This window comes from Xenopus laevis, chromosome 8S, assembly GCF_017654675.1.
Source record: "Xenopus laevis strain J_2021 chromosome 8S, Xenopus_laevis_v10.1, whole genome shotgun sequence".
Classification (NCBI taxonomy): domain Eukaryota; kingdom Metazoa; phylum Chordata; class Amphibia; order Anura; family Pipidae; genus Xenopus; species Xenopus laevis.
Window position 1 is genome coordinate 26,604,975 of NC_054386.1, and position 24,441 is coordinate 26,629,415.

The window sequence follows — 24,441 nt, forward strand, 5'->3', positions numbered from 1 at the left end:
AGGTGTTTAGTAGGGGCAAAACAGGTGTACAGGGCGTGACTGCTACGGAGTTCCATAGGGTTGGGTGGGGAGACCGTAGAAAGTGGGCAAGTTCCGGAACTCGTGTGACGTCACATCGCTTAGGGGTGCTTTTGCATTTGTACGGTTAAGTAGTAGACAGATTAATGTCTGTGATTTCGGCTAAAGGGGCGTGTATTGTGCACACTGACGTCTTGGCTGAAGTTATTGAAGGCTTGATGGCAGGGCTGGGTGTGTTTGTTATGTAGGCATGTGATAGGGGGCGTATCAATCTATGAAACGAGGACGGATGTGGGCGGTGCTAGCTTGACAGGACCTCGCTCCTGTGTCCTACCTCAGTTAGTCAGGAGCTGCCGGCGCGGCCGGGCAAGGCGAGTGTTTGGTTCTCACGTCTGTCCCTTTGTCGCCCAGCAGCCATGTCCGTTACTGCCCGCCCTAAGGTGTGGGTCCGGTCCGAACCGCATGCTGGGAATATGCCTGCTTGGAAGCGAGAAGTTCTGGAGAGGAAGCGGGCCAAGAAAGAGGGTGTCCCTGTCGGAACCCCAGTCCCTTGGGGCCGGGACAGTTCCCCACATCGCAGGCGCTCTGACAGGGGTCGCAGCTCGGGAAGAAAAGCTAGCCCTGGGGCCGGAAAGCCAGGGAGGGCCCCCAGTCCAGGAGCAGCTAAGTCAGGGAGGGCCCCCAGTCCAGCAGCAGTAAAGTCTGGGAGGGCCCCCAGTCCAGCAGCTGCTAAGCCATCGAGGGCCCCATGTCCAACAGCAGTAAAGTCGGGTAGGGCCCCCAGTCTAGGAGCAGCCAAGCCAGTGAGAGTCTCCAGTTCTGCTCAGGGAAAACCCACCTCTGTTAAACATAGAAACAATGATGGGGAGCGTTTGGTGCTGCAGGAGAGCTTGGGGCCCCTACATGAGAACCCCTTTATTCGACTGGAACAGGAGAGGAGACTAAAGCAGCCCAGAGAACCTTCCCTTCCTGTTCCTACCCTGTTGGAAATGTATAGTAATGTACCAGGCATCCGTACCATTAGAGCCGACAACATCATCATCATCGAGTCTGACCCTATGTATTTTAGCTGGACTAAGAAGCAGGAGCCCCACACTGACCCTGTGGATGCCCTTATAGCCAGGAGTGGAAGCAAGGTGGCTGCAGTAAGGGCTTCCGAGGTGGTCATTTATGAGACCCAAGAGCCCAGGCCCCAGAATTTAGAGAAGGAGCACAATGAAGTGCTGGATGAGGCTGGAAGAGTAAGTAGGTTGCTGGAAAAATTTGGCCATGGCCACAGCAGACCCCCAAGGTCTAGGAGTTGGGACAATATTCTGGATAGAAGGTCCAGCCCATCTAGAGATGATGGCAACAAGATGCCAGCTTTGCCAAAGCAGACAGCCCCACTGAGGCACAGCCAAGCCATGGTCAACAAGGCCCCCAAGCGCTATGGAGAAATATCTCCTGTATCCACCTCCTTCTCGGAGGAGGAAAGCAAACGCTTCCCACTTAATGACCCCTCATGGCTACCTTCCAAGCAGTCTCCTGTCCTTTCCTTGCCTAGTGTATTGTATAAAAAGCCTTCTAGCCCAGCAACCTCTCCAGTCACTTCACCCGCTTTATCATCCTCAACTTTGGGACCACTTTCTTCTCATTATGAAACCTGTACAGATGAGAAAGTTGTGTCACCCAGTGTGGAAACCTTTAGGGAAAGGTTTGAAGCTGGCTCCACTGCAGATAATCTACCCCTGCCCAAAACACTGAATGCCCAAAAGAAGACTGGAAATAACACCTTTGTTGTCAACCCTAAGGCTGCCTTTCATTCAAAGGTGAAACCTTCTGAGACAGTTGGAGTACAGTCTAAAGATGTCCCAGTGCTTACAAATGGTTACATTGACCATCCTGATGGAAACACAAAGCCTAAAGGACAGGTCAGTGTTCAAGATCTGCTATCCAAAACAAAGTATAACAGGATATCCCCTGTTGAGAGGCCCCGTGAGGAACACAGACAAATGCTATCTGCCAGTGTTTCCACATATCATAACTCCAAGGTTGACAACTCAAGGAGGCCAAAATCTGAGGCAGACATTTTTAATAGTAATGCTTCTCTAACATCTAGTGCCACAAAATCAGAAACCAGTATACCTGATCACTTTAAACCAACTTTGACTAGTGCCACCCCTAACCAACTAAATAAGGTTTCTTCTTCCACAAGCAGTAACAGTTCCTTTGAGATCAGGGCAGCTGTAAAACCAGATCCTAGCAGCATCCCAGAAGGGGACATCCAGGCAAAAGCGCTAGCAAATATCCGAATGCAGTCTAAAAATTCTTTTGTATTTATTCCAAAGAAAACCACCCCCCGTGTATCAAGTCAAGGCTGTGAGGTGCAAAAAGTTTCCACAGAAAAGCCAAAAGCCAATGCACCCACCACAAATGGCCCAAAATTAGATTATAGAGACTTTCCTAAGGATAATGGTATACTCTTAAATGGACTGCCTCTATCTCAAACACTCCAAGAAACCACCGCTAATGATATAGATAGGATTGAACCAGAAGTTAACTCACAGAAAGCATACAGTGTGCCCTCACTTTCAGACTTTGATTGGCAAAGTGGTCTTTTGCCATCTCATTCCACAGAAGGCCATTCTTTCACTGACAAAGGGGCAGAACTGGATTATTTAAGTAGTATACATCAAAACAATAAGGGCCCTTTGTCTGTGATACACAGTCAGGATGGACTCTTCCTTAAACCTGATATTCCTGTCACAAATATAGATGATATAGTGAATTCGGACATGACAGATGGGAATGTTCAGGCCAATATAACCGTTAATGGTAACGAATATCCACTGCCTTCTTACCGGCCTCATACTCCCCTGTCATCTTCTGTCCTCAATAAATCTGGCAACACCTTCACTGTAGTGCCGAAAAGAAAACCAGTTAAAGAACAGGAGCCACTACAAACTCCTGTATTGGAGGAAGATGAAGGTGCCAGCTCTAAAAGGAAATCTTTGGATGGGACTGAGACTCCCTATTCTGAAATTGGAGCAATGCTCAAGAAGCGATACCCAACCGTGGATGAAATTCAAGTGGTCGGGGGATACCAATCACTGTCCAAATCTTGCCTGTCTAAGAACGGTTCCTCAAGGAAAAAGGTAATTGATATCTCACTTTTAGTCAAAAAGTGCCAAAGTATTAGAATTTAGTTAACTTGAATAAAATGTTTGTAATACAAATACCTGCATCACATGCTCTACCGTATATTAGAGGGGTTTGGCAGCATTCCTGAAGGGCTTACATATGCTGCTTTGATAGATGGGCATTTAATTAGATTTTGCAATTAATTGATGATTAAGTCAATAATTGCAAGTTCCTTTATATGTTTAAATCTTCTGGAATGTAGTTCGACATCTGTGGTGCACATATGAACAGTCATACGTAAGAGTGAAAGATAATTTCCTTTTCCAATGTGAGAATGAACGCAGAGGTTGAGCAGGCCTGATGGATTAGCAGAAATGTACTTTTCACTTTACATAATGTACTGCAGCTTTGTCAACAACATTTAATAAGTAGGTTAATTCACGTTTTATGCTCATATTCAGTTTACTTTGGTAAAGGAAAGATTGCTAGTGGCTTTTTAGTCAGTTTCTGTTTGAAATACCGCTCCCACATAAGTGTCTTTATGTTTGTATAGTTTTGCTACAGGACCCAGTGATCGAGGTCTGGGGAAGGTTGGGTGTTCTCTTCACCTGTAACCCAGTCTATGTTTTGGGATCTCTTGCACACCTTCATCAGAATTTCTAGATGTCACATTTATTGACCTGTATTAGAATGTATCCACGACACCTTTTGTAGAACATACTTCCACATCTTCCACATTGCTGGCCTAGCAGAATGTGCCCTCGCTGTGTAAACTGCTGGATCCTATAACTATTAACCTGTCCACCCTTGTGGCCAAATATATCCACGCAGCCTCCTCTCTCTGATTTACCTAAACAATCCCACGCAGCCTCTTCTCTCTGATTTACCTAAACAATCCCATGCAGCCTCCTCACCCACTCAATCCTACTCTGAAAAAGCTGTACACACACTGGTAGCCTTTTCCCTGATAGGGCAGAATCTACCCATCAACATTTATGATGACATCTGAATTACATTGTTCTCTGACTTGCTTTTCATCATTAATGCTTTATGAAATATTGTCAGCAGATAAAGCTACATATTTGGATATACATAGATACCCTATATCTGTATGCAGGCACATCACTTTCTGGGGAACCAGTCTCTGCGACTGTCATAGATTAAAACTTTTGCCCTTGAAAGTTCAGTAGCTTTATGATATTTTTGCTTGTAAAGATTTACTGCCTATGCAGCATTAAGGAAATGCAGAGAGGGAAAGTATTCTCTGTTGAAAAGTGTATATGTAAATAGAATGTTCTGCTCCCAAAGAATACCGTCTCTTCATTGTCCTGCTTTGATATCTATCTTGCCATTATCCATATGGAGTCTCCCAAAGTGATTATGCTTAAGAATAAGTCTACTTGTCTCACCCTTGACCGCAAGAAGGCGTTAAATCCGTCATAAATAAGGAAGAACTTGGTGTACTTTGGAGCTGCATAATGGCGCTGGGAGCACCTGTATGGCTTTTAGACTGTGTATAAAATGAGCTGGCAAAAGGTAGTGCAGGTATATTAGAGGGAATTAAAAATAAAACAGAAGTACTGACACTTAAAATAACACCATGAAGCCTTATTCTCTTTTAAATGAAACCCGTGGCTAGGTACAAGTGCTTGTGAGCCAACTGCCTCTTGGTAGATACAGCATTGTGCTTTCCCACAGTAGTAGGAACCATATTTAAAGGGGTTTATTCATCTGTCAGTTCATGTTGGGCAACATGTGCAGCCAAGTTTCAATGCTGTGATTGGAAAGGAATGGCTTCCTGGCCAATATGACTTAAGCTAAAGTGGGTATTATGTTTTTGTCTCCCCTAAGTGTGTGCTCTTGAGTTTAAGATATGTGGGAATGTTTGATAAGGTCATTAGTTGATGGTCATGCTTTCCTCAGACCAGATTCAGTCACCTGCTAGCAGAGGCTTTCTACAGGCCAAATGTGCTCCAAAATATATTAGGAGTTGTATTTATACATCACATATGTACATCCATGTATATGTACACCTGAACTGTGGCAGGTTTGACAATGGGGTTACATGTTGCTATTCTTTGTATTGAGAAGAATCCCATATATTGTGTCCTACCTAACGTTTTGGCTATTCAAAGGCTGGCTGTGGGTGGGACAGAGTCCTCCAGTACAGGTCATTACAGCAAAGTAATGAGATTTGCCTGCTTAGAATCTGTCTGTGGATTATAAGTGACGACAACCCATGCAAAGGGGTTAGTGGCTGGTGCCGATTGGTATGGGCTGATCATTTTACTTAGTTGTTGGATTACAGTGATTCGGCCATCTACATGATGGGTCAGGCTGCTCTAATATCATGGAACTATTGGGTGGATAACCAGGAACACAGACTGTGTGTTGCCACTTTTAGACCAATGAAATGTTCTGCTTGGTAGAGATGTGCGTGTAGGGAACAAAAATGCACCAAGTTGCATCTGAACAGCTGTGTCCCCAGAAATCTCCCAAGAGACGCTCTATATGCAATGAATAATTACATACAGGCAGGCCCAGACTAGGATGCTGAATAGGCCCTGGCTTTTTACATACACAGAGGCCCAAACAGCCCTTAAAACAGGCATTTTTCAGAATTTACAGATTACCAGTTCAGAGCTGCTTACAGGCTGCTGTTTAACTAGCAGAGATCCTGGCTCCTTTTATTCTGAGTCGCAACAGTACAAAATGTATATTCATGTAGAATTATCACAGTGTTTTGTAACTGCTCCCACAGGAGCAATAAAGCAGGCAGGGAACATTTAGTATCCCTGGTGAGTGGCAAGCCTTGCAGGTGGGAAATTAAGCTTCCCAGGAGGCGGCACTCGATTGGCCGCGTTGCCGTCCCAGGAGGGATCTGCCTTCAGAGGCAGAAGATTGTTATCTGGAGTGAAAATGCTGGGCTGCAGGCTGCATGAGATCTGGTTACTCTCCTCACTACCTGCCCAGCCAGCAAGTGAAAGTATAACCACTCTCCGCTTCAAATGATGTGTCTGTATGCAACAAGCTGCTTACTTTTTGTCCCACCGAATGCACTTGTACCCCCAAAATATCCTCCTGTTCTATTCCAACAATGACAAATAGATCAGGGTTTTGTTTGTATCCTTGTTATCGCCCCATCATCTTTCAGATATCCTTTCTTGTTACTGTACCCTAGACGTAGGGTATGTACCCATGGGTGTTTTATTTAGCATTTGCCATATAATGGATTGGTAAGTGTTCTGTGCAGAAATGCCAGTGTTAATTGGTTATTTACCCTTTGGGTCTGTACCCACCAGAGCAGACAGAACTTCAGTACAAACCCTTTTAGATAAAGAGATGTACGAAGGGTTTACCTTGGAAGACGTATCTGAATAAATACTTTCTAAGGAGGAGGGCATTTCTTCAGACTTTCCTTGTGTCCCTATAATGTGTATCATTGTGCTATAGGGTAGAGAGGCAGCATTTTAATCTGGCATATTTCCATGTTGTGCCTATTTATATTAACTTCACATTCAGGAAAATCAATTTGGAAGAAGAGGAGAAGGCCTGCTTTCTACACCCTCCTCTTCATTATTTAAGAGAAAAATACAGACCTTTTTCCTTCTTTTTATTGCCTGTAATCTAACATCATCCACATTCCTGGCCTGAGAATAAACTGTGTAAACTGTGTATAAACCTCTCTCCCACATCAGATTAACACATTCCTCTTGATAGAAAGCTTTAGGCTCTGGTTCTCTGCATCGCTCCATAAACGGGCACAGAGCCCGGGCCAAACCTTTGGCTCCTCTAAGGACGTTATTGGGGCAAAAGTCCAATGCAAATGAGGCAATAATTGCATCATAAACTATTACATGCATACTGTGTATCCTTTGTGCCATGTGAGTCACTGGAATTATCCATATCGTTTTCTGTTTGAAATATGCAAATCTGGGCTGAAATGTGTGCAACTCTGTATCATGGGGAACTTCCTGCTTTTTGGAAAATGGTTAAAGGAAGACACTGGTGGGGCTGTAGAGGTAGCTGCACAATATTTAGGCCACTGAATACTGATTCACAAACCATTGCTGAAATCGAAGTCCCAGGCTGTGTCAAGATGCTGAGTGTCACGGGTTGCAGATTACTCCTATATAAATTGCATTATCTCGTATGTGTTACTTGTGAAAATCCCCATAGGAATTAAAGCAAACTTGGAAATTAGCCTTGAGCTTCAATTTTTCACAAACATAAGTGGAAATATCTCATAAATCCAGCTCACCTTGTCTCCCCACACCTCTTTTCCATATGGCTAACCCGTGGTGGACAGTATATACATATGGGGAAAGCTGTATAGACCTCATATTGTAGAGACCCAAAGGAAATAGGAACTGCTAGTGTGCCATAGTCATTACCATTACAAGCTCAGTACATACCGTGGCACCTCCTTGGCATGGTGTGAGTGAAAGTGACATTACTTTTATATGTGTGCAGGACTGTCAAGATGACCTAGAGGTACAGTGATACCTGTAATGTTTTCTGTGCTCCCTTGTGTCACACATGGGTGCATCTTGCCATTACTTAGGACCAGGTGTGAAATCCTAGAATGCACCCGTGCCAACCGCTCCTTTTATGTTCTCCCATCCTTTGATTTGCCAAGATTTAATTAACCGCGTGTGGAGCTTTGCTAGAAAATCAGACAATTCTTTAGCTGGTGCCAATGCTGGTTAGGTTGTTTCTGGATACAAAAATTTTAGTTTTGCGAGAGATTGAGATTTTTCGTCCCCCAGCATGTGTCCATACTAAAGGCAAGCTGTGCCATTCCTGGCATGTTGGCTGTTTTGTTACTGATCTAGTTGTGCCACCCATGGGTATCAATACAAATATACCGAAAAGAGATGTTCTTGGTGCACAGAACTAAAAATGGGATTTGTGTGGGGGCAGATCTGTGCAAGTAAACGTTACCAAGACTCGGACAGAATGTTTTAAGGAGGATAACTGAATTAGGTCACTGTCTAGATTGGAGTTTGACCTTAACTGGGATCAGTATCTTTAACTGTAGCCACACGGCAATCGATTTTGTTACTCAGACTGCCGGTATGTGTAACAGGGGCACCTTTTATCTTCATAGAATAATTTCAGTATTGGCATCCGATACCCTGGGGAACCATATTATTGTTGTGCTCTTCTTCCTGCTTGATGGAATATTCTCTCCTGATCACCTGGTTGCTACTTTGGTTTGTATCCCTATTCCCTTTGTATAATAGGCACGAGTGTTGCCACCTTGTGACATGTCTGGCATGTCACTGCTAATCCAGAATGGTGCTGTGTAAAATCATTTTAATCGGACACAATAAGTGCTGTTTCGGCACTCCGTGCCATAAACCTTGGCTATTGTGTTGGCAGTGCCATCCGCTACCCCAGTGCTCATTGTTTCACACTGAGTTGGAAAATAAAATGCTGAGACAGTTCACGCTTGCATGGAGCCAAAGAGAACTCATTGTGCTGAGGGTATAGGAAGAGGTGCCAGAGCTGAAATCTGCTTCCAGTGAACTCGGCTCAAGCCAAAAGGGGATTCTGACAAATCAGTTCATATTTATGCCAAGGCTTTGCTGGTACTAATGGGTCCATCCACCATGGGCCATTCCATGGGCAACTGTAGAGGGATCCACAGTTGACTTTGCCACCCTGCCATTGGCTAACATGTTTTCCCTTTGTCATGCAAACACACGTTATACCCATGCTGCCACTCCTGTCACTGACTTCCCACAGTCAAATAAGATGGCACACACGGGTAAGGCAGTAATTATTAATAAGATGGGTGAAGTGTTATTCTCTCAGAGACACACTCCCTGGAAATAAGATGGGATTCCTTCACTAAATAATTTAGGCCACTTACATTACTGTCAGTACAGGCCTTCAAGGTTCTGTAGTGGTGCCATCCAGGATTGGCAACTATGTGGGCTACTAAGTGTTCCAGTTGGTTGGACCATACCTTCATCTAAGGGGAGAGCACTTAAGGAAATTGGCAGGTTCAGTCCCACACACATTGTCTTCTCCCATTGTTAGGGATTAAATGTGTGAGGTCTCGTTGACAGCTACTTGCCCAGTATTGCCCCTGCGCTGTGTGTATACAATGGCACCTATTTTATATACTGACAAACTTGTGAGCGGAACAAGTCCTGCCCAGACCAATCTCTCTTGTTTCTTAATAATTATTTAATAATGACACGACCTTTCCTTGTGACAACTGGCTTTCTGGATGATTGTTTTCACTTACGCACAAGTAAATTTTTTCTGCAGTTAGGGCTACCAAAGACCCCCAGCTTGATTGGTTTGCCCACCTCACATACCTATTACTTTAAGGCAAGTCAGGGTTGCTCTTGTTCAGCCACCAAGGAAGTAGCGTCCATGAGCAGCAGCACCAGGATGCACACACCCTCGCCCGTTCATGCATGGAAAGTGACTTATTCAGAAGTGAAGTTAAGCGTTTTCCCCCCCAAAACACTTACGTTGTATTGCTCTCTGTTTCCAAGCATACACATACTGTTCTGACCAGGTAGCTGGCAGATGGGCAGGGCATCTCTTGTGGATAAGTACAGATGGGGGCTCATCAGAAGGAGTGCAACATTTAGGGGTTTGCTACACCTAGACTTAAAGCCCCTGTGCTTAGTAAGGACACACAGGCCACTGGGTGCTTATTAAGAATATCCAGCTGCAACACTGAAGTTGTTTGAGGCCATAATTGCCATTTGTGATGCCTAGGGCCACCAGACTGAGATTTTCTCTTGCCCTGGGCACGCACACACGCTGCGAGCAATCAGAGGAATTGTGCATGCCAATGATGAAGATGCGCCGGAGCTGCAAACAAATTTAGAAGCAAATTGGCTAGTGGGAACCTGCCTGACCAGTTGTCCCGTGGCCCTGGTTGCACGTCCCTGGGCATGAAGATCTAGCACGGATTCACCTGTGTTTATCTTGTGCCTTTGCTTTGTTGCTTGTAGCCCATATCTGCGTCATGTCGATTTTTTTTTGTCCCTTTCAGCTGTGATGGTCACATTGTCCCTTTTGTCCAACACATAATAGTGCTTAGTGTGTTTTGTCCATGCTAGGAGCACACCTGCCCATGTGTAAGGCTACACACCCACCTGCACTAATCCCAGCACCTTTTCATGTGTCTCCCAAATTAACTGCGCACTAAGGTCACATGTCTGTGTCTGCCCCAGCCACCAATTCAGAGCTACTTCCCATACCAGCACCTTCATTCCTCTCTTTGCTCCTCTGCTGCTGATCCGTAACCCCCTTGTTCTACAGACACCCCGATACCTTTCAGCGTCACTGTACATGAACCAGACACATGTGAATTCCCCCCAGTGTCATTTTCTGTAATGTTTGTTTTTTAATTCCCACCTCCCATATGTATAAATACAAATATACAGAGAAGGAATGTTCTGGGCACACAATAAGCTATACTCTCATACTGTACTGTCTAAGAGAAACAATATGGCACCTCCTCCCATACATAATGCCAATGGAGTCACCCTCATTTTTGCTTATTTGTGTTGCTCTCCTGATTTACACCAAGTGGTTAATAGAACTTGCTAAGTCCACAAAGGTAAGTACAGTGTGAACTTTCATCTCTGCCTCAACAAACAGGATCTGAGTGTTCGACCCACACGCTTTTTATTATGCTTATCTACATGTGAGCATTTGCTAAAGGTGGAGCCCCAAGGCTGAACCAAACAATAATACAATCTACCCCCCCCCACCCCAAATAATTACCAAACACATAGCACTGAGCTGACTATTCTCTTTCGCTTTATAGCAGCATATTCTGGAGTTGGATGTGTGCGCTAACCTGCTATATAGAGTATACCCTATTCTGTGTCTAAAACATTCCTTCTCTATATATTTGTATTTATACATATGGGAGGATGGAGGTGCCATATTGATTCCCTTAGATAGTACAGTATGAGGGTATAGCTTATTGTGTGCCCAGAGCATTCCTTCTCTGTATATTTGCATTTATACATATGGGAGGAGGGAGGTGCATATTGATTCCCTTAGACAGTACAATATGAGGGTATAGCTTACTATACATTCCTTCTATATTTGTATTTATACATAGGGAGTGAACTGACAGGACTCACTGCTGTGCATGGCTCATGAGAATAGAGATGGGAATGGTTGTTAAGGTGCATGGCTTCTCTCTGACATTGCATCACAGGCTGCCTCCCTCCTGCACCCTCTCTTATATAATTGTGCTGTAACTCCCAGCAGGGCGGATTGTCGCCTGCGTGGGGAGAGAATGAGAAGGGTGAGCTGAGGCGTGGAGTTGGGAGGGTCCCATTATGATTCACAGAATGGAAATCTCATGTCACTGCAGCCATCGCAATGATCTGTTCTAGTTCAGCATGGAAATGGTTAAAGGGGAAGTTCACCTTCGTATGACATGTTATTATTTTGTCACTTCTGCATTTATGTATATGGGTAGGACTGCTGGCAGTGGGTGTGTGTGCAGCAGCCCTGTGTCATAAGAGTTATTATCTGGGGCTTTAGTTGCCCTTCAGATCTCACCCATATTACCTTCTGTGGTTCATTTTTCTTAAATATGCCTAGTACTGCCCCCCGCATGGAATTCCCCCCCTTGTTCCCTGTAGACGTAGGAGCAGAGCCCCGTGGCAAGGTTAACACTGTTAGGCCTCAGTTTGGATTAATGATGGAAATTCCAGGGCAGAAGTGAAAAGTGTTGCCAAATGAGCCCCTGATATAATTATAATCCTGCGCCACTCTGATAGGTAAAGGGGTACTCCGAGGTCAGAGGCCCATTTGCACCAGGTTGGATGCTGTGCAGGCTCAGTAGCAGTGGCTTTGGGGGGGGGGGGCTTCAGGGAAATATCTGCTGCTTGGCCTGTAGTATGGTTGTTTTTATGGGGTATGAGAGTGTATTGGGGATTTGGAAGGCATGAGGGCCCTATCAACTGCTACATGCTGAGTCCCCCTACAGAATGGGGGGGGGGGTATTGTGAGGTAGCCTTGCCCTTTATGAGCCAATAGTAAATCCCTGTCCCTGACAAACCTGGTCTCTAACAGTGACACTGTAAAGCTTGATGTTGCGGTTGGTCATTGTGGCAGCTCCTGCAGTGGGTATTACTATTAAATGGTACTTGGCACTTACTTCTCAATAGAACTGGTGCAAATATCTGCTGTGAGCACATACCTCACTAATTGCCTTAAATACCCCCAGGGGTAAATATTAGCTGCGTTTGTAGTGTGCCGTCCTGTCACTAACCCACTGAGCTTCCACTCTACTGATCCTTATTAATAACATGCCTACTCCCTAGCCCTCTGGGCAGTTACTCTAGTGATCCTAATTAATAACATGCGTAATCCCTAACCCACTGGGCTTTCACTCTAATGATCCTAGCTAATAACATGACTATTTACCCTCAGCTTTGGCCTTTATACATATTGTCACTATGGATAATTATTTGGGTGGAGTTGCCCTTTATGCTGATCTAAGGACTGAGGAGAGTAACAGTGGTTCCTACAGTTTCCATATTTCCTTTCTAACCTGCACTGCGGCCTGATAAACAGAATGTGGTCGCGTGGGTGGGAGCTGCCACATATTTATGTTCCCTTGGGTTATTATTATTATTATTAGTGTCTATTTCCATTGCGGCACTAAGCCAGTGACAGGTTGGGTGTTAAATGCAGTCCCTGTATTGGGTGTTTGTTGGCTTGGGCAGCGCTAATCCATTTATATTCCTTGCTTGGGGAGTTGCTGCCTCTGGTTCTGAGCGGTGCTGGGTTGTTGTTCTTTAGTAACAGTCTCTTTATTCTGGCAGATGAAGATCACATTCAATGAGAACATCCACAAAATCTTCGAGTACCCGTCAGAGAACTCTCTAATAGAGGAGGATGACGAGGCGTCGCACTCAGAATGTGAGGAAGAGGAGAATCCGTCTGAGCACTTCTTTCCACGGGCAAAGTTTCCCATTCCTGGCACCACTCATAACTCAAACTCTGGTACATCCACCCCCATCTTTGGCCCAATTGTTTATGTAACCAACAATTTCCCCTAATCCCTTGCCCCAGCAATACTATCCCTGGTGTGACTCCCCCGATCCTGTAAAAGTTTCTCCTGCTGTGCCACTAGTAAAGAAGGAAAGGGGGGCACAAGAGGAAAGAAATGGAACATGGGAGTTCTACATGGGTGCAGTGGGGCAGAATACACCTCGTGTGCCAAAAGAAACTGCCAGATGGGTGAGGTCACAAAGAAACGGGATTGGAAGGGGAAAAGCATAAAGACAAAAGGGAAAGGAACAAAGCAGGGCCAATGAAAGATGTAGGAATGAGAAGAGTAATAAATGGGGGTAGGGGGCATAAAAGAAAGTGAAATGTGGCGAATGGGTGTCGGGAAGAAAATAAATGAGAAGGAAGTAAATATCCAGTGTCATTAATTATCATGGGAATAGAAATACTTCCTTGTCTGTACAGGGTATGGAGATAAGAGGAAAGATTTTAGGCCAAATTTACCCTTTAATCTCAATCTTTATCTGATTAGCGGCTGAGCAATAGCTGCATCTGCCCAATAACCCGGCCTATGGAGTAACAGCTCTGTAAGACTAGAACTGCTGCATGTGTTTACCTGATACACGGGCACCACGTTTCTTTATATGCAATAGATTCCTTATATGTAAGTGGGAGTTTGCACCTCACTGTCCCAGCTAAGGATCATGGGAAGGGTGTGCATTCATTCAATACCAGTAATGTTCCTGTTCTTTCCCTTCCTGTAGATCTGTCTGATTACACTCTAAAGCACATGGCAGAATATGGCACTGCGGCCCCCCAACACGGCAAGGCTCTGGGAGAGGACATGGTAATCATACTCATATGCTTCATATGTATTAGTGAGCGCTCATGGAGTGGCTCCGTCTATATTATATGCACTCGAGCTGGCACAGTGGATACAATTGCTGCCATGCAGCTCTGGGCTCCTGAGCTTAATTCTAACGTGGCTGTTCCCACTGTGCCAATGTGGTTTCCTCTCATACACCAAATACAGACACATTTATTGGCTCCTGATAAACTGGTCCAAGCCCAGTACTGGGTTCTGACTTAGTCCATGTCATGTTGTCTTGTGTATTTCAGCTGAGCCCGGATGAAAGCAGCAAGCTGGCGCTGTACTTCTAGAGGAGCCACCATATTCCACTAATGCACCTTTGGAAGAGACATCACTGCCCTCACCTCTGTCCCTCTGGCTCAGCCTGGTCTGCATTTCAGGCCTTAGCCATTCTGCAAAGGATTATGGGAAATGTGTTTTACTGCATCATGTAGACTGAATTCCAAAGCTAATCCTGTGTCACTGTGCACTTCCACTGTATCTATGCACTGGCAGCCATGGCAACTGCCCAAGTCACTGGCGCTCTGTTAATTATATTAATTAGGGAGCTTCTTATCTCCAAATCCGTGTGTGACTGTGAGCTCTGCCTTCTAAATAGGGAGGTGGATTGGCTCTTGTTTGGATGCGTTTGTGTGTGTGTGTGTGTGTGTGTGTGGGGGAGTTGTGTGGTCCTGATTAGTGCTGTATGACTGGAGGGTGTGGGGCTTGTGTGGTACAATGATTGGGGGAGAGCCCACGCTCTTTCTATATATCTACGTTTATTTATAATGTAAAGTCCTCTGACGATTATCCGGCCCCTATGGTTTTGATCCTTTGATGCGGATCTCTGTGCCTCGCTATAGGGTTAGATCTAGGGTTGCCACCTGGCCGGTAAAAATGATGGTTGATCCCAATATTATAATTGGGGAAAAAAGATAAATATATAGGAAGGCCGGTATTTTTTTCCAGAAAAGGTGGCAACCCTAGTTAGATCCCACGGGGAGGGGGGGCAACTGGCATGGGCTATAAGGATCCATTGTAGGTCCAGGTGGCATTCTAAATAACAGGCATTTATTGGGGTGATGAAAGGGTCAATCTGCAATTACCAGAATCTTTTCTCCACCCCAGGAGCCAGCGTTATTCTGTGAGATTATTCAGTAAGATTTCCAGGTCAGTCCGTATACACTCCAGCTCCTGTAGTATGCAGATGTACATAAGCCTGATTGTTTGCCTGGAGCCACTCATCCTGCAGTTCAGTCCTCCTGCTTAGGGGCAGTGCATGATCTGTGGGGCTCCCTAGACTCGTACTATATAGGTATAAGCAGTGAGAGCTCCAGGCAGAGTGTAAACCAGCACATTGCTACCCGCAGTATTTTACTCAAACTGTGGTGCTGGTCCTTAATGATCCAAAACAGAATTTGCTGTTGCACAACCAGTGACCAATCAGCTTGCCAGGCTGAACACAACAGGCTGCACCTTGTGGAGCCAAGCAGTGTACCCCAAATTCCCATTTCTTTGTGCAGTGCAATACTAAATGCCTGACAGGGGTCCCAAATCAAGGGCCCCTCTTTGCTTCATCTTCAACCTGTGTCTCTCCAGCTCCCAACATGCCTTGCAAAGCTACAACTTCCAGCACTCCAATCTTTGCACTCCTGCAGCACCTGGAACGCCACAGGGTGCAGATTAATAGCAGCACTATTTCTGTTGAGGAAAAATATTTTTATAGAAAAATGGACCAAAATTTTCTAATGTCTGATGTTGCACCTTTTGCACCCGTCTGTTTTATTGTCATTTACTCTGAAAAGGTCTGTTTTGCAATTGATTTCATGATGTTTTTAGCAGTAATTGTTCATATAATTAATATATTTAATGAGTCAATGTGTCTCCTGCCTGTACTAGCCATTCCTTGTTACAAGGCCAAATTCTGACTTGATTTCCCTGTGTTGAAGATGAATGGCCCCTGGCATGTGTGATGCTTGTGGATCTGACTTCTTGTCACTTTGTATCCAACACAGAGACAATAAACATTCTCAGTGCAAGGAAATGAGGTGCCTGGGTGTCACTGCTCCCATATGTCTCCCTACCCTGGTGAACTCCTCCTTCCCCCCAGCACATCATGGTGAGCTTATTGGCAGGGCTCAGATGGGTGTGCCCGGTCCATGCCAGTGGTGAATCATGTGCCACCGAGTGCCTATACTTACACAAGCTGCACCCTATTGGCACAATAACTATTACCTGCATCACATCACATGCTCAAGTGGGGTTTTATTTTACAGGGGTCCCCAGATGTGACTCCCAGCATCATAGGTTAAAGGATATTGGCAGTTTTATTCCAGTCCAAAAGGTTAAGAAATGGCCCCAGAGTTGGGATGAAGAGGCCGGTACTGGTGCTATAAGATGCTTTGCACAAGTATTGAGACCCCCTCCAGAAGACTGATCAAGAAGCAGTTTCCCTATTGTATGGGCCCATCCCTCGCTGCATTGAGTGGAACAGAATGTGGCTTTTCTCACTACTGCATCATATGTTGAGACCAATCATTTAGGCCCCATATATGGAGTGTCCAACCTCGGCTCACTACTTTGTCATGTAATGCAAAGTATACTCATGTCCCGTAAATACTACTGTAGTGTGTGCCAACAGCTTTACTTCTCTATATATTTGTATTCATGAATATGGGAGGAGAGATGTGCCATATTGTTTTCCTTAGACAGTACAGCTTGTATGCCCAAAACATTGCTTCTCTGTAGATTTGTATTTATACATATGGGAGGAGGAAGGTGTCATATTGATTCCCTTAGAGCTTAGTACGAGGGTATAGCTTATTGGGTGCCCAGAACATTCTCTCTCTCTTTGTGTATTTATACATATGGGAGGAGGGAGGTGCCATTTTGATTCCTTGTATCAATCTGAAGGCTCGACTGTACATAACACATAGGACACTATCCTGCATGGAGGTAGAGGCACTGGGAACAATGTAGGAAGTTATGGATGGCTCAGCTGAGTATAGCCACTGGGCACTCATATGGATGAAGCCTAACAAAAAGGGTTAATCCATGCCCTGGTGCTCTCTGGTCATTTTGCAGAGTTACTATGAAAACAAGGAATCCCGATAGAAAGAAGTTGATGCATTTCCCATTCAAGTTGTGGCTATAGGAGACATGTGAGCCAGTAAGGCACGGATATATCTGTAATAATTGTGCCCTGATGGTGCCGAGTGCAAGTGGGGCCCTGGGGAGTCGAGTAAACACTGTGCTCAGTTCTGCCGCCCCCTATAGGCCAAGTGGGAAACTCACATTTGCTCATATTTCACTTTTCTTTATTAGAATCAGAGCAAAGTCCCATCTGGTACAGGGGGTACCCGAGCAACCCTCGAAACCAAAGTCAAATAATATTGGACCAATGTTCAGTGTCCATTCAGAACTGTCATTCATTTAGGTGGTTCAGAACCCTACATAGGGGTAGGGCAGGTATAGGAATAAATAATAATAAAAGTGCATGTGGTCCATTGGGGGGTCTCTAGTTGACCCTGCAGGCTCGGATCATGAGCAGCTGGAGCAGGATGAAGATGGGGGACATGATGAGGCCGTACCACAACTCCCGGCTCTGTTCCACCAGTTTCTGGCACAGGAGCATCTCGAAGATGAACTTGAGGCTGAGGATGGTGAGGATCCAGAAAAGACGAAGGACCGCTTGCCGTTTCTCCCCATCCTGGAAGAGCCGCACCGTTACGATGGTGGTGAAGTAGGTGCTCAAGCCATCGGCGGTGAAAAACGGGATGAAGACGTTCCACCAGGACATGCTGGGGGCAAATCCATCGGCCTTGAGTGCCAGCAGCACGGTGAATACCAGCAATGCCGAGATGTGTAGGAAGATTTCCAGCTGGGCGAATCCCAACCACTGCACCAGCTCAAGCAGGGAGAACAGCATGGCGTGGCATCAACAACCCTTCGGCTACTCAGGAGTCCACTGGATCCGCTGCAACTTCAGAACTGTCACTTGCACCCTACCCAGAAGTCTGAAACGAGAGGGAGAAAGCTTTAGTAACACAGAGCATAACTGTGCCTTGCGGTGCCCTGCACTGATGGGTCTGACTCCTGAAGCCATGTACAGTCACAGAACTGAGCTGTGACATTGCTTCTAGAGTCAGAACTGCTGCAAATCTGACTTACAAATCATTTCTGTTCATCGGAATTTTGGAAAGTGGTTAGAATCACATTTTCTTTCAGGGTTTATATATCCCCTTTAATTAGTTTAAACAATATTTAGAAAGAAAGGAATAGGAGCTATTAGTCTGGTGGGGTGAGTTCCAGTCTAGGGTGGGAGTGGATACTCCCTGCAATAAGACCACAAAGCCCCCCCCCCCCCCCCCTTATAAGTGTGGTTGGTAGATTACAGGCAGGGGTTTAGCTAAAATGCCTGAGGTCTGCGCCAGCCTGTGGATCAGAGTGGGGTCATTACAAGGGACTGGGAGCACATTCTCCCTTATAACAACTCTCATGGCATGGGGGAGCCTGCAGCTTTGTACTCAACAGCACCCAATGCACAGCAGCACTGTCAGCTGATCCATGGGCACAGGGTGGGTCACAATACAGTAGGTAGCAGGGGCATATTCAGGAGTGTCACAATACAGTAGGTATAAAATGAAGAGACAAGGCGCATACCCTAGAAATCAAACTGAGGGGTGCTAATCCATAGGGGACTCCCCATAAGGGTCTCCAAGTCCATTTGTCCCCCTAAGGAAGACCCTTAAGGTCGAAATGCGTTGGGCTCACCAAGATTATTTTGTATATTTTTTATGATTTTTTTCTTTTTAGTAATAAATGTACTTATTTTTTCTAAGTTGGGTGTGCTATCCATTACTCCTAATATTTACAATACAGTAGGTAGCAGGGGCATATTCAGGGGTGTTACAATACAGTAGGAAGCAGGGGCATATCCAGGGGTGTCACAATACAGTAGGAAGCAGGGGCATATTCAGGGGTGTCACAATACAGTAGAAAGCAGGGGCATATTCAGGGGTGTCACAATACAGTAGAAAGCAGGGGCATATTCAAGGGCAGGAGCCCTACAAGGGCAGAGACCAACAGAACCTCAGTCTCTTGGAAGGAAAGTCCTTAATTCTCTGGAGGAAAATAAGTCACGTTATACCCTGGCACCTGTGCCCCCACTTTTAGTCCAGCCCAATAAAAGCCACTTCATATAATCCCTGGCATCACAATGGGGAGCATTATGCCCATGAACACTGGGGTATTTTACCTACAAAGTCTGTTAATATTGGGGGGCAATGCACAATTATTCCCTTATCCATTCAGTACCTGCTATTGTGCTACCCCCGTCACTGCATGTACCTCCCCTCGCTGGATCCCCCTCCTCCACATCACTGCATACCCCTCCCCGTACCCCCTCCTCACTACTCGCCCCTCCCCTCGGTGTGAATGGTTTCATTAGAGGCGCATAAACACATACAGGTATGAAGGACATCAAAGTGCAAAGGCTTCCCGATCAGAGCAGGATAAGAGAGGATTGTGAGAGCTGTAGTTTCACAACAGCCCCCCCAGTGAATTAGTGTAACCCTTTCCTTTCCCCGGTCAGTGAGTCTCTCACTATAAGCCTATCGCTGGGGAATGAATGGGCACAGTCCCTAGAGAGGAGCCGGGCCGGGAGACATAATGACGGACTTACCCAAAGACCCCCGGGGCTTCCCATGAGCCACCGTTCTGCTACGGGGAGACACGTACCATTGACAAACGACTCTCACACCGCTTGTACGTACTTTCCACAGCTCTGCTCCGGCGCATACGCTACCCGACACTTCCGCCCTCACTCGCTACGTCACTGCCCTAAGGCGTCATCAGCGCGCGCTGGATGGGAACTCAGTGCCTGCTGCCATTGGTCACTGCATCTGCTCGTCATCGCTTTATGCCAGTGCTGCAAATACTGCTCCTCACAACTGGCTCGTTATAGACGTTAAAGGAACAGTAACGACAAGTAATGAGAGTTTTCTAAACGAATGACAATATAATGAAGTGTATGTGCTGCAGGACCGCCATCAGAAATCGCAGGGCCCCATAGGACAACATTTCCTGGGCCCCCTGGTCTGCACCCACCGCAATCCCCACCTACAGGTCTGCCCACCCCACAGGTCCGCCCCCCCAACACAGTAAAAAAACAAAAAAAACATTGGTGGCTAGGGTTCCCACATGTTAATAAAAAATAAAAAGATATTGGTGGTCAGGGCCCCTCATAAAAAAACATTTGTGTCCAGGGCCCCCCCATTAAAAAAATATTGATGGCTAGGACCCCACATGAGAAAAGGCCAGGGCCCCTTAAATGTCCATGCCATCCCAAAGTCAGCAGCTCTCAGAAAGATGGGGGGCCCGATTAATCAAGTAGGTGTGGTGTGGCCGGGCCCCCCTTACCCTCGGGCCCCCTACAACTGTCCCCCCCTGATGGCTGCCCTGATGTGCTGCACTGGTACAACTGGTCTATTTGCAGAAACGGTATATAGTTTATATAAATAAGCTGTTGTGTAGCCATGGGGGCAGCCAGCCATTCAAGCACAGGATACACAGTAGATAACAGATAAGCTCTATAGAAACCCATTGTATACTACAGAGCTTATCTGTTGTGTATCCTGTTCCTTTTCGGCTTTGAATGGCTGCCCCCATGGCTTCACGGCAGCTTGTTTATATAAAATATAGTAGAGTTTCTGAAGCAAACACACCAGAATCTCTCTGTACAGGCTATGAGCATATTTAGAGTGTAGGCTTTATTTCACCTGCTGCTTTCTGGTTGGGGTTTAGGAACATATAAAAAGGCCCAGGGCGGTGATAAAGAGCTTGAGACCAGGGGTCCCAAGACAGTAGAGCTCAGGCTATCTTTACACAGGCTGCAGGGTTCATATGCTGCTGTCACACTGTGTATTTTTGCAGGCTGAGAGAAGCAGATCTGCTCCCTGACTCTGCTCCATTGATTTGAATCTGATCAGCCTGCATGTGCACCCACACAGTGGAGCTGAAGCTGATGTCAGCCCAAATATGCAAAATGAGGAATCCCCAGGCTGACCTCAGCTTTAGCTCCATTGTGTGAGGGCACATGCAGGCTGATCAGATTCAAATCGATGGAGCAGGGAGCAGATCTGCTTCTCTCAGCCTGCAAATATACACAGGGTGACAGCAGCAGCTGAACCCTTCAGCCTGTTTGCCCATAGCCTTAGCTCTCACTGTCTCAGGATCCCTGGTCTTAAAAGGGTGGTTCGCCTACAAACAACTAGTTGTTTTCAGATAGTTCACCAGAAATAATGACTTTTTCCAATGACCCCATTTTCTATGTGTGACCGTTTTTCTAATATTGAAGTATCAAGTGACTTTTTCTATTTTCTGAAGCAGCCCTGGGAGGGGGGGTCGCCGACCCTGTAAACTGTTCTAAATGTATACATTTAGTTGATACATTTCATATTTTTGTCCCTGCTGAGCAGAATCTCTGGGTTTCATTACAGGCAGTTGTTAGAACTGATACAATATCTGCTAATACTCTAGAGATGCTGCTGAGAAATGTATCAACTCAATGTTGCAAAATTGTAACAGTTCAGAGTCTGCACCTGAATTACTGAGCTGCCAGACTCAAACAACACAGACAGGAACATTCAACTTTAAACTTAGATTTTGGAAAAACAGTAAAAAATAAATAATGGAAAGTAATTGGAAAAAGTCTTTATTTCTGGGGAACAATCTAAAAACAACTGAATTGGAAAAAAAAAGTGTTTGGAAGGTTGAATAACCCCTTTAAGCTCCTTAGGCAAGACAGAAACTGCAAGCAATGTGTGGTGACCCCGTAACAGCTCTTTATTGGCCAATAGATGCACTGGAATGTTGTTCCTGCAGTTATCAGTGATTAGGTGATAATGGCCCAAGAACAGTTTCATGAAAGCAGAACAGTGCCTTTGATCCATATCCTCTTGGCTCCCTTGCTCAGGATTAAAATAGCATCATGATGGAAGTTCCTGGTCGATATTATGTTATAAACCCCCAGATTGGATGGGGAAAAAACAGAGCAATTAAGCTATAAAATCTCTGTATATTTATAGAACCAGTAACCTTTGTCATTAACCCTGTAGATTGTGTTATCCTGCTTTGTCTATGATTGGAATTGCTTGGTGCTGATCCATTGCTCAGCTGAACTACAACTGGCTCCACCCACCAACAGCTGCAGGCTCCCATTGTTGTGCTAATTGTATCCACCAAAAAGTCAGTACAGCAAAAGTTCTGCTTGTTTGTGACCACTAATTGGCACTGTCACCAATAGGCTTATATAAGGCACAGTTTTGCTCCTTATAAATTGCTGGGGTAAAAGACCTATATCTGCCTTACTGGGCAATACACCTATATGCCTGCAGGCACAGCACAGGGGAAGTTGGTGGTGCAGCTCCCAGGACCCCTGTGGCACGCCCTGTAATGTGCTGTCCTTGTCTGTTGGGATTATCATCAGGGAACACAGAAAGAAAGGCTGGCACACTGCAGTAAAGCTGGCACGGAATATGACATTCATAGTAGCTGAGGTTGAAAAAAAGACACAGGTCCAATACATTAACCCTTTACAACTTCCAGCCCTTGTGTTTTGTTACATTGCTTCAGGTTCTCTCCAGGGGACGAAGTGATGGTTCAGCCAAGAATTTCCCTGCCCCACATGAAGCAGTTCTGCAGCCTCCTGGGCCTCTACCCCCAGAGCAAGCTTGTGGTGAAACCAAGTGATCCCAGTAAACACAAACTTGTGGAAAAGGGTCTTGGGGAATAATTATGTTTTTAGAGTCTCTTTAGAAGGAGCACTACTCTTAAGGGGTATGGGGCATCTGTCTGTGGGCAAGGGCCTAGTAAACTATGCTTTACTTGCCCTTTATAATGGCAAGATTCAATATACAATAAATTCCGCTGTGATTTCCTCTCTGATAGAGACATCTGTCCTGGCACACCTGGCAGCTCGTTGCACTGTTCAGCAGCTGGTTGAGAGGTACCTGGATATCTGCTCCATCCCAGTGTTCCTTCTTTCAGCTCCTCTCACACTTCAAAGGGAGAAGCTTAAGGAGTTTAGCTTTGCGCTAGCCAGGAAGAGTTGTTCTCCTACTATAACCGCACAAGCTGCACCAGCGAGAATCATGGTGGTAGCCAGAAGGGCATTTAGACTGCACAAGCCCATTAATCTGGTGGTGGCCACAAGTGCATTTAGACTGTGAAGCCCCTTAACCTTGTGGTGGCCACAAGGGTGTTTAGACTGTACAAGCCTATTAACTTGGTGGTGGCCACAAGGGCATTTATACTGTGCAAGCCCATTAACCTGGTGGTGGCCGCAAGGGCATTTAGACTGCGCAAGCCCATTAACCCTTCCTGTTCCCTGCAGGTTCTGGTTGACTTTCCACATACGGCTAGGGTTGCCACTTTTTCTGGAAAAAAATACCGGCCTTCCTATATATTTATCTTTTTTCCCTATTAATAACATTGGGCTCAACCATCATTTTTACCCGCCAGGCCAGTAAAATACCGGCCAGGTGGCAACCCTACATACGACCTGCTGCATTCCTGCCACATATCTATGGAGATTATTCCCAGAGTCCACCCTCAGGCCTTCTCCATGGAGGTAAGGCATTCTGGGGAGTGCATCGCTCTCTTACTTCTAAAGGGGAAGATGACAAATAAGTGTTAGTTTGCTTTAAATTGACCTACCTTAAACAATTGGCCCCAATTTGTTTATTACTTGTGACTTCTGTTACTTTTGTTATTCCTGTTCTCGCCAACCTGAGATTAAAATTGCTGTTCCTAATCTGCCAGACCATAGCAACCAGAAACATACTTATTAGTAACCCTAGCAACTAGGAAGCAGTTTTAATTCCAAGATGGAGAGCAGCAATATAAAAATAAGCTCAATAATGTTAATGGAGTGCTGTATTTCACCATATGATGTGGGTCTTTCTGAGATTCAAGGTCCCTTTGTGTTGAGATGCTGAGAAGCCTGCACTATAGCCTGAATCTTATGATTTTACAATCTGGCATTTCATTAGGGCAGGCCCGGACTGGCAATCTGTGGGTTCTGGCAAATGCCAGAGGGTCTTCTGTAAATTGCCATAGACAGGCAATATTTAGTGGGCTGGTGAGGTGCGGTTTGGGCCTCTGTGTAGCTGAAATGCCAGGGCCTATTTTGAATCTCAGTCCAGACCTGCATTAGGGATTGTAGCCCAGTTTGTGAGTATAATGGAGGCTTACTTGCATGATACAATGCGTCCAGCTCTGGTGGGTGCTGCTATGTGGGGTAACAGATAATTTGAGGGAACATTTACAAGCACACAAGGCTAAATGGCAACCAGACTCAGCCCTAGAGAAACATACAGGTCAGTGTTATGGGGAAACTCAGAGAAACTTGTGTATCCTTTCTATTCAGGCACTTCCCA

At 45.5% G+C, this 24,441-nt stretch overlaps 3 protein-coding genes across 5 annotated transcripts in view; 2 read left to right on the plus strand and 1 right to left on the minus strand.

The window, feature by feature from the left end:
• Window positions 1-86: 86 nt before the first annotated feature.
• On the plus strand, window positions 87-16,046 carry LOC108699858 (taperin). Its single transcript, XM_018232488.2, has 4 exons — window positions 87-3,152; window positions 12,966-13,146; window positions 13,917-13,999; window positions 14,272-16,046. The coding sequence occupies exons 1-4, from the start codon at window positions 435-437 to the stop codon at window positions 14,311-14,313; spliced, it is 3,024 nt and encodes a 1,007-aa protein (XP_018087977.1). The 5' UTR covers window positions 87-434; the 3' UTR covers window positions 14,314-16,046.
• On the minus strand, window positions 12,320-19,903 carry tmem203.S (transmembrane protein 203 S homeolog). 3 transcript variants are annotated; one of them, NM_001092341.1, is given in 2 exon segments: window positions 12,320-18,018; window positions 19,686-19,778. In NM_001092341.1, a coding segment is annotated over 1 exon segment (411 nt). In that variant the 5' UTR covers window positions 17,931-18,018; window positions 19,686-19,778; the 3' UTR covers window positions 12,320-17,519.
• The window catches only part of LOC108699860 (E3 ubiquitin-protein ligase rnf8-A-like), a 10,767-nt gene continuing 6,184 nt past the window's right edge, over window positions 19,859-24,441 (plus strand). Inside the window, exon 1 of the mRNA XM_041575326.1 lies at window positions 19,859-19,991. The gene's annotated coding sequence lies outside the window, so the exon portion shown is untranslated. The remainder of the gene's footprint in view (window positions 19,992-24,441) is intronic.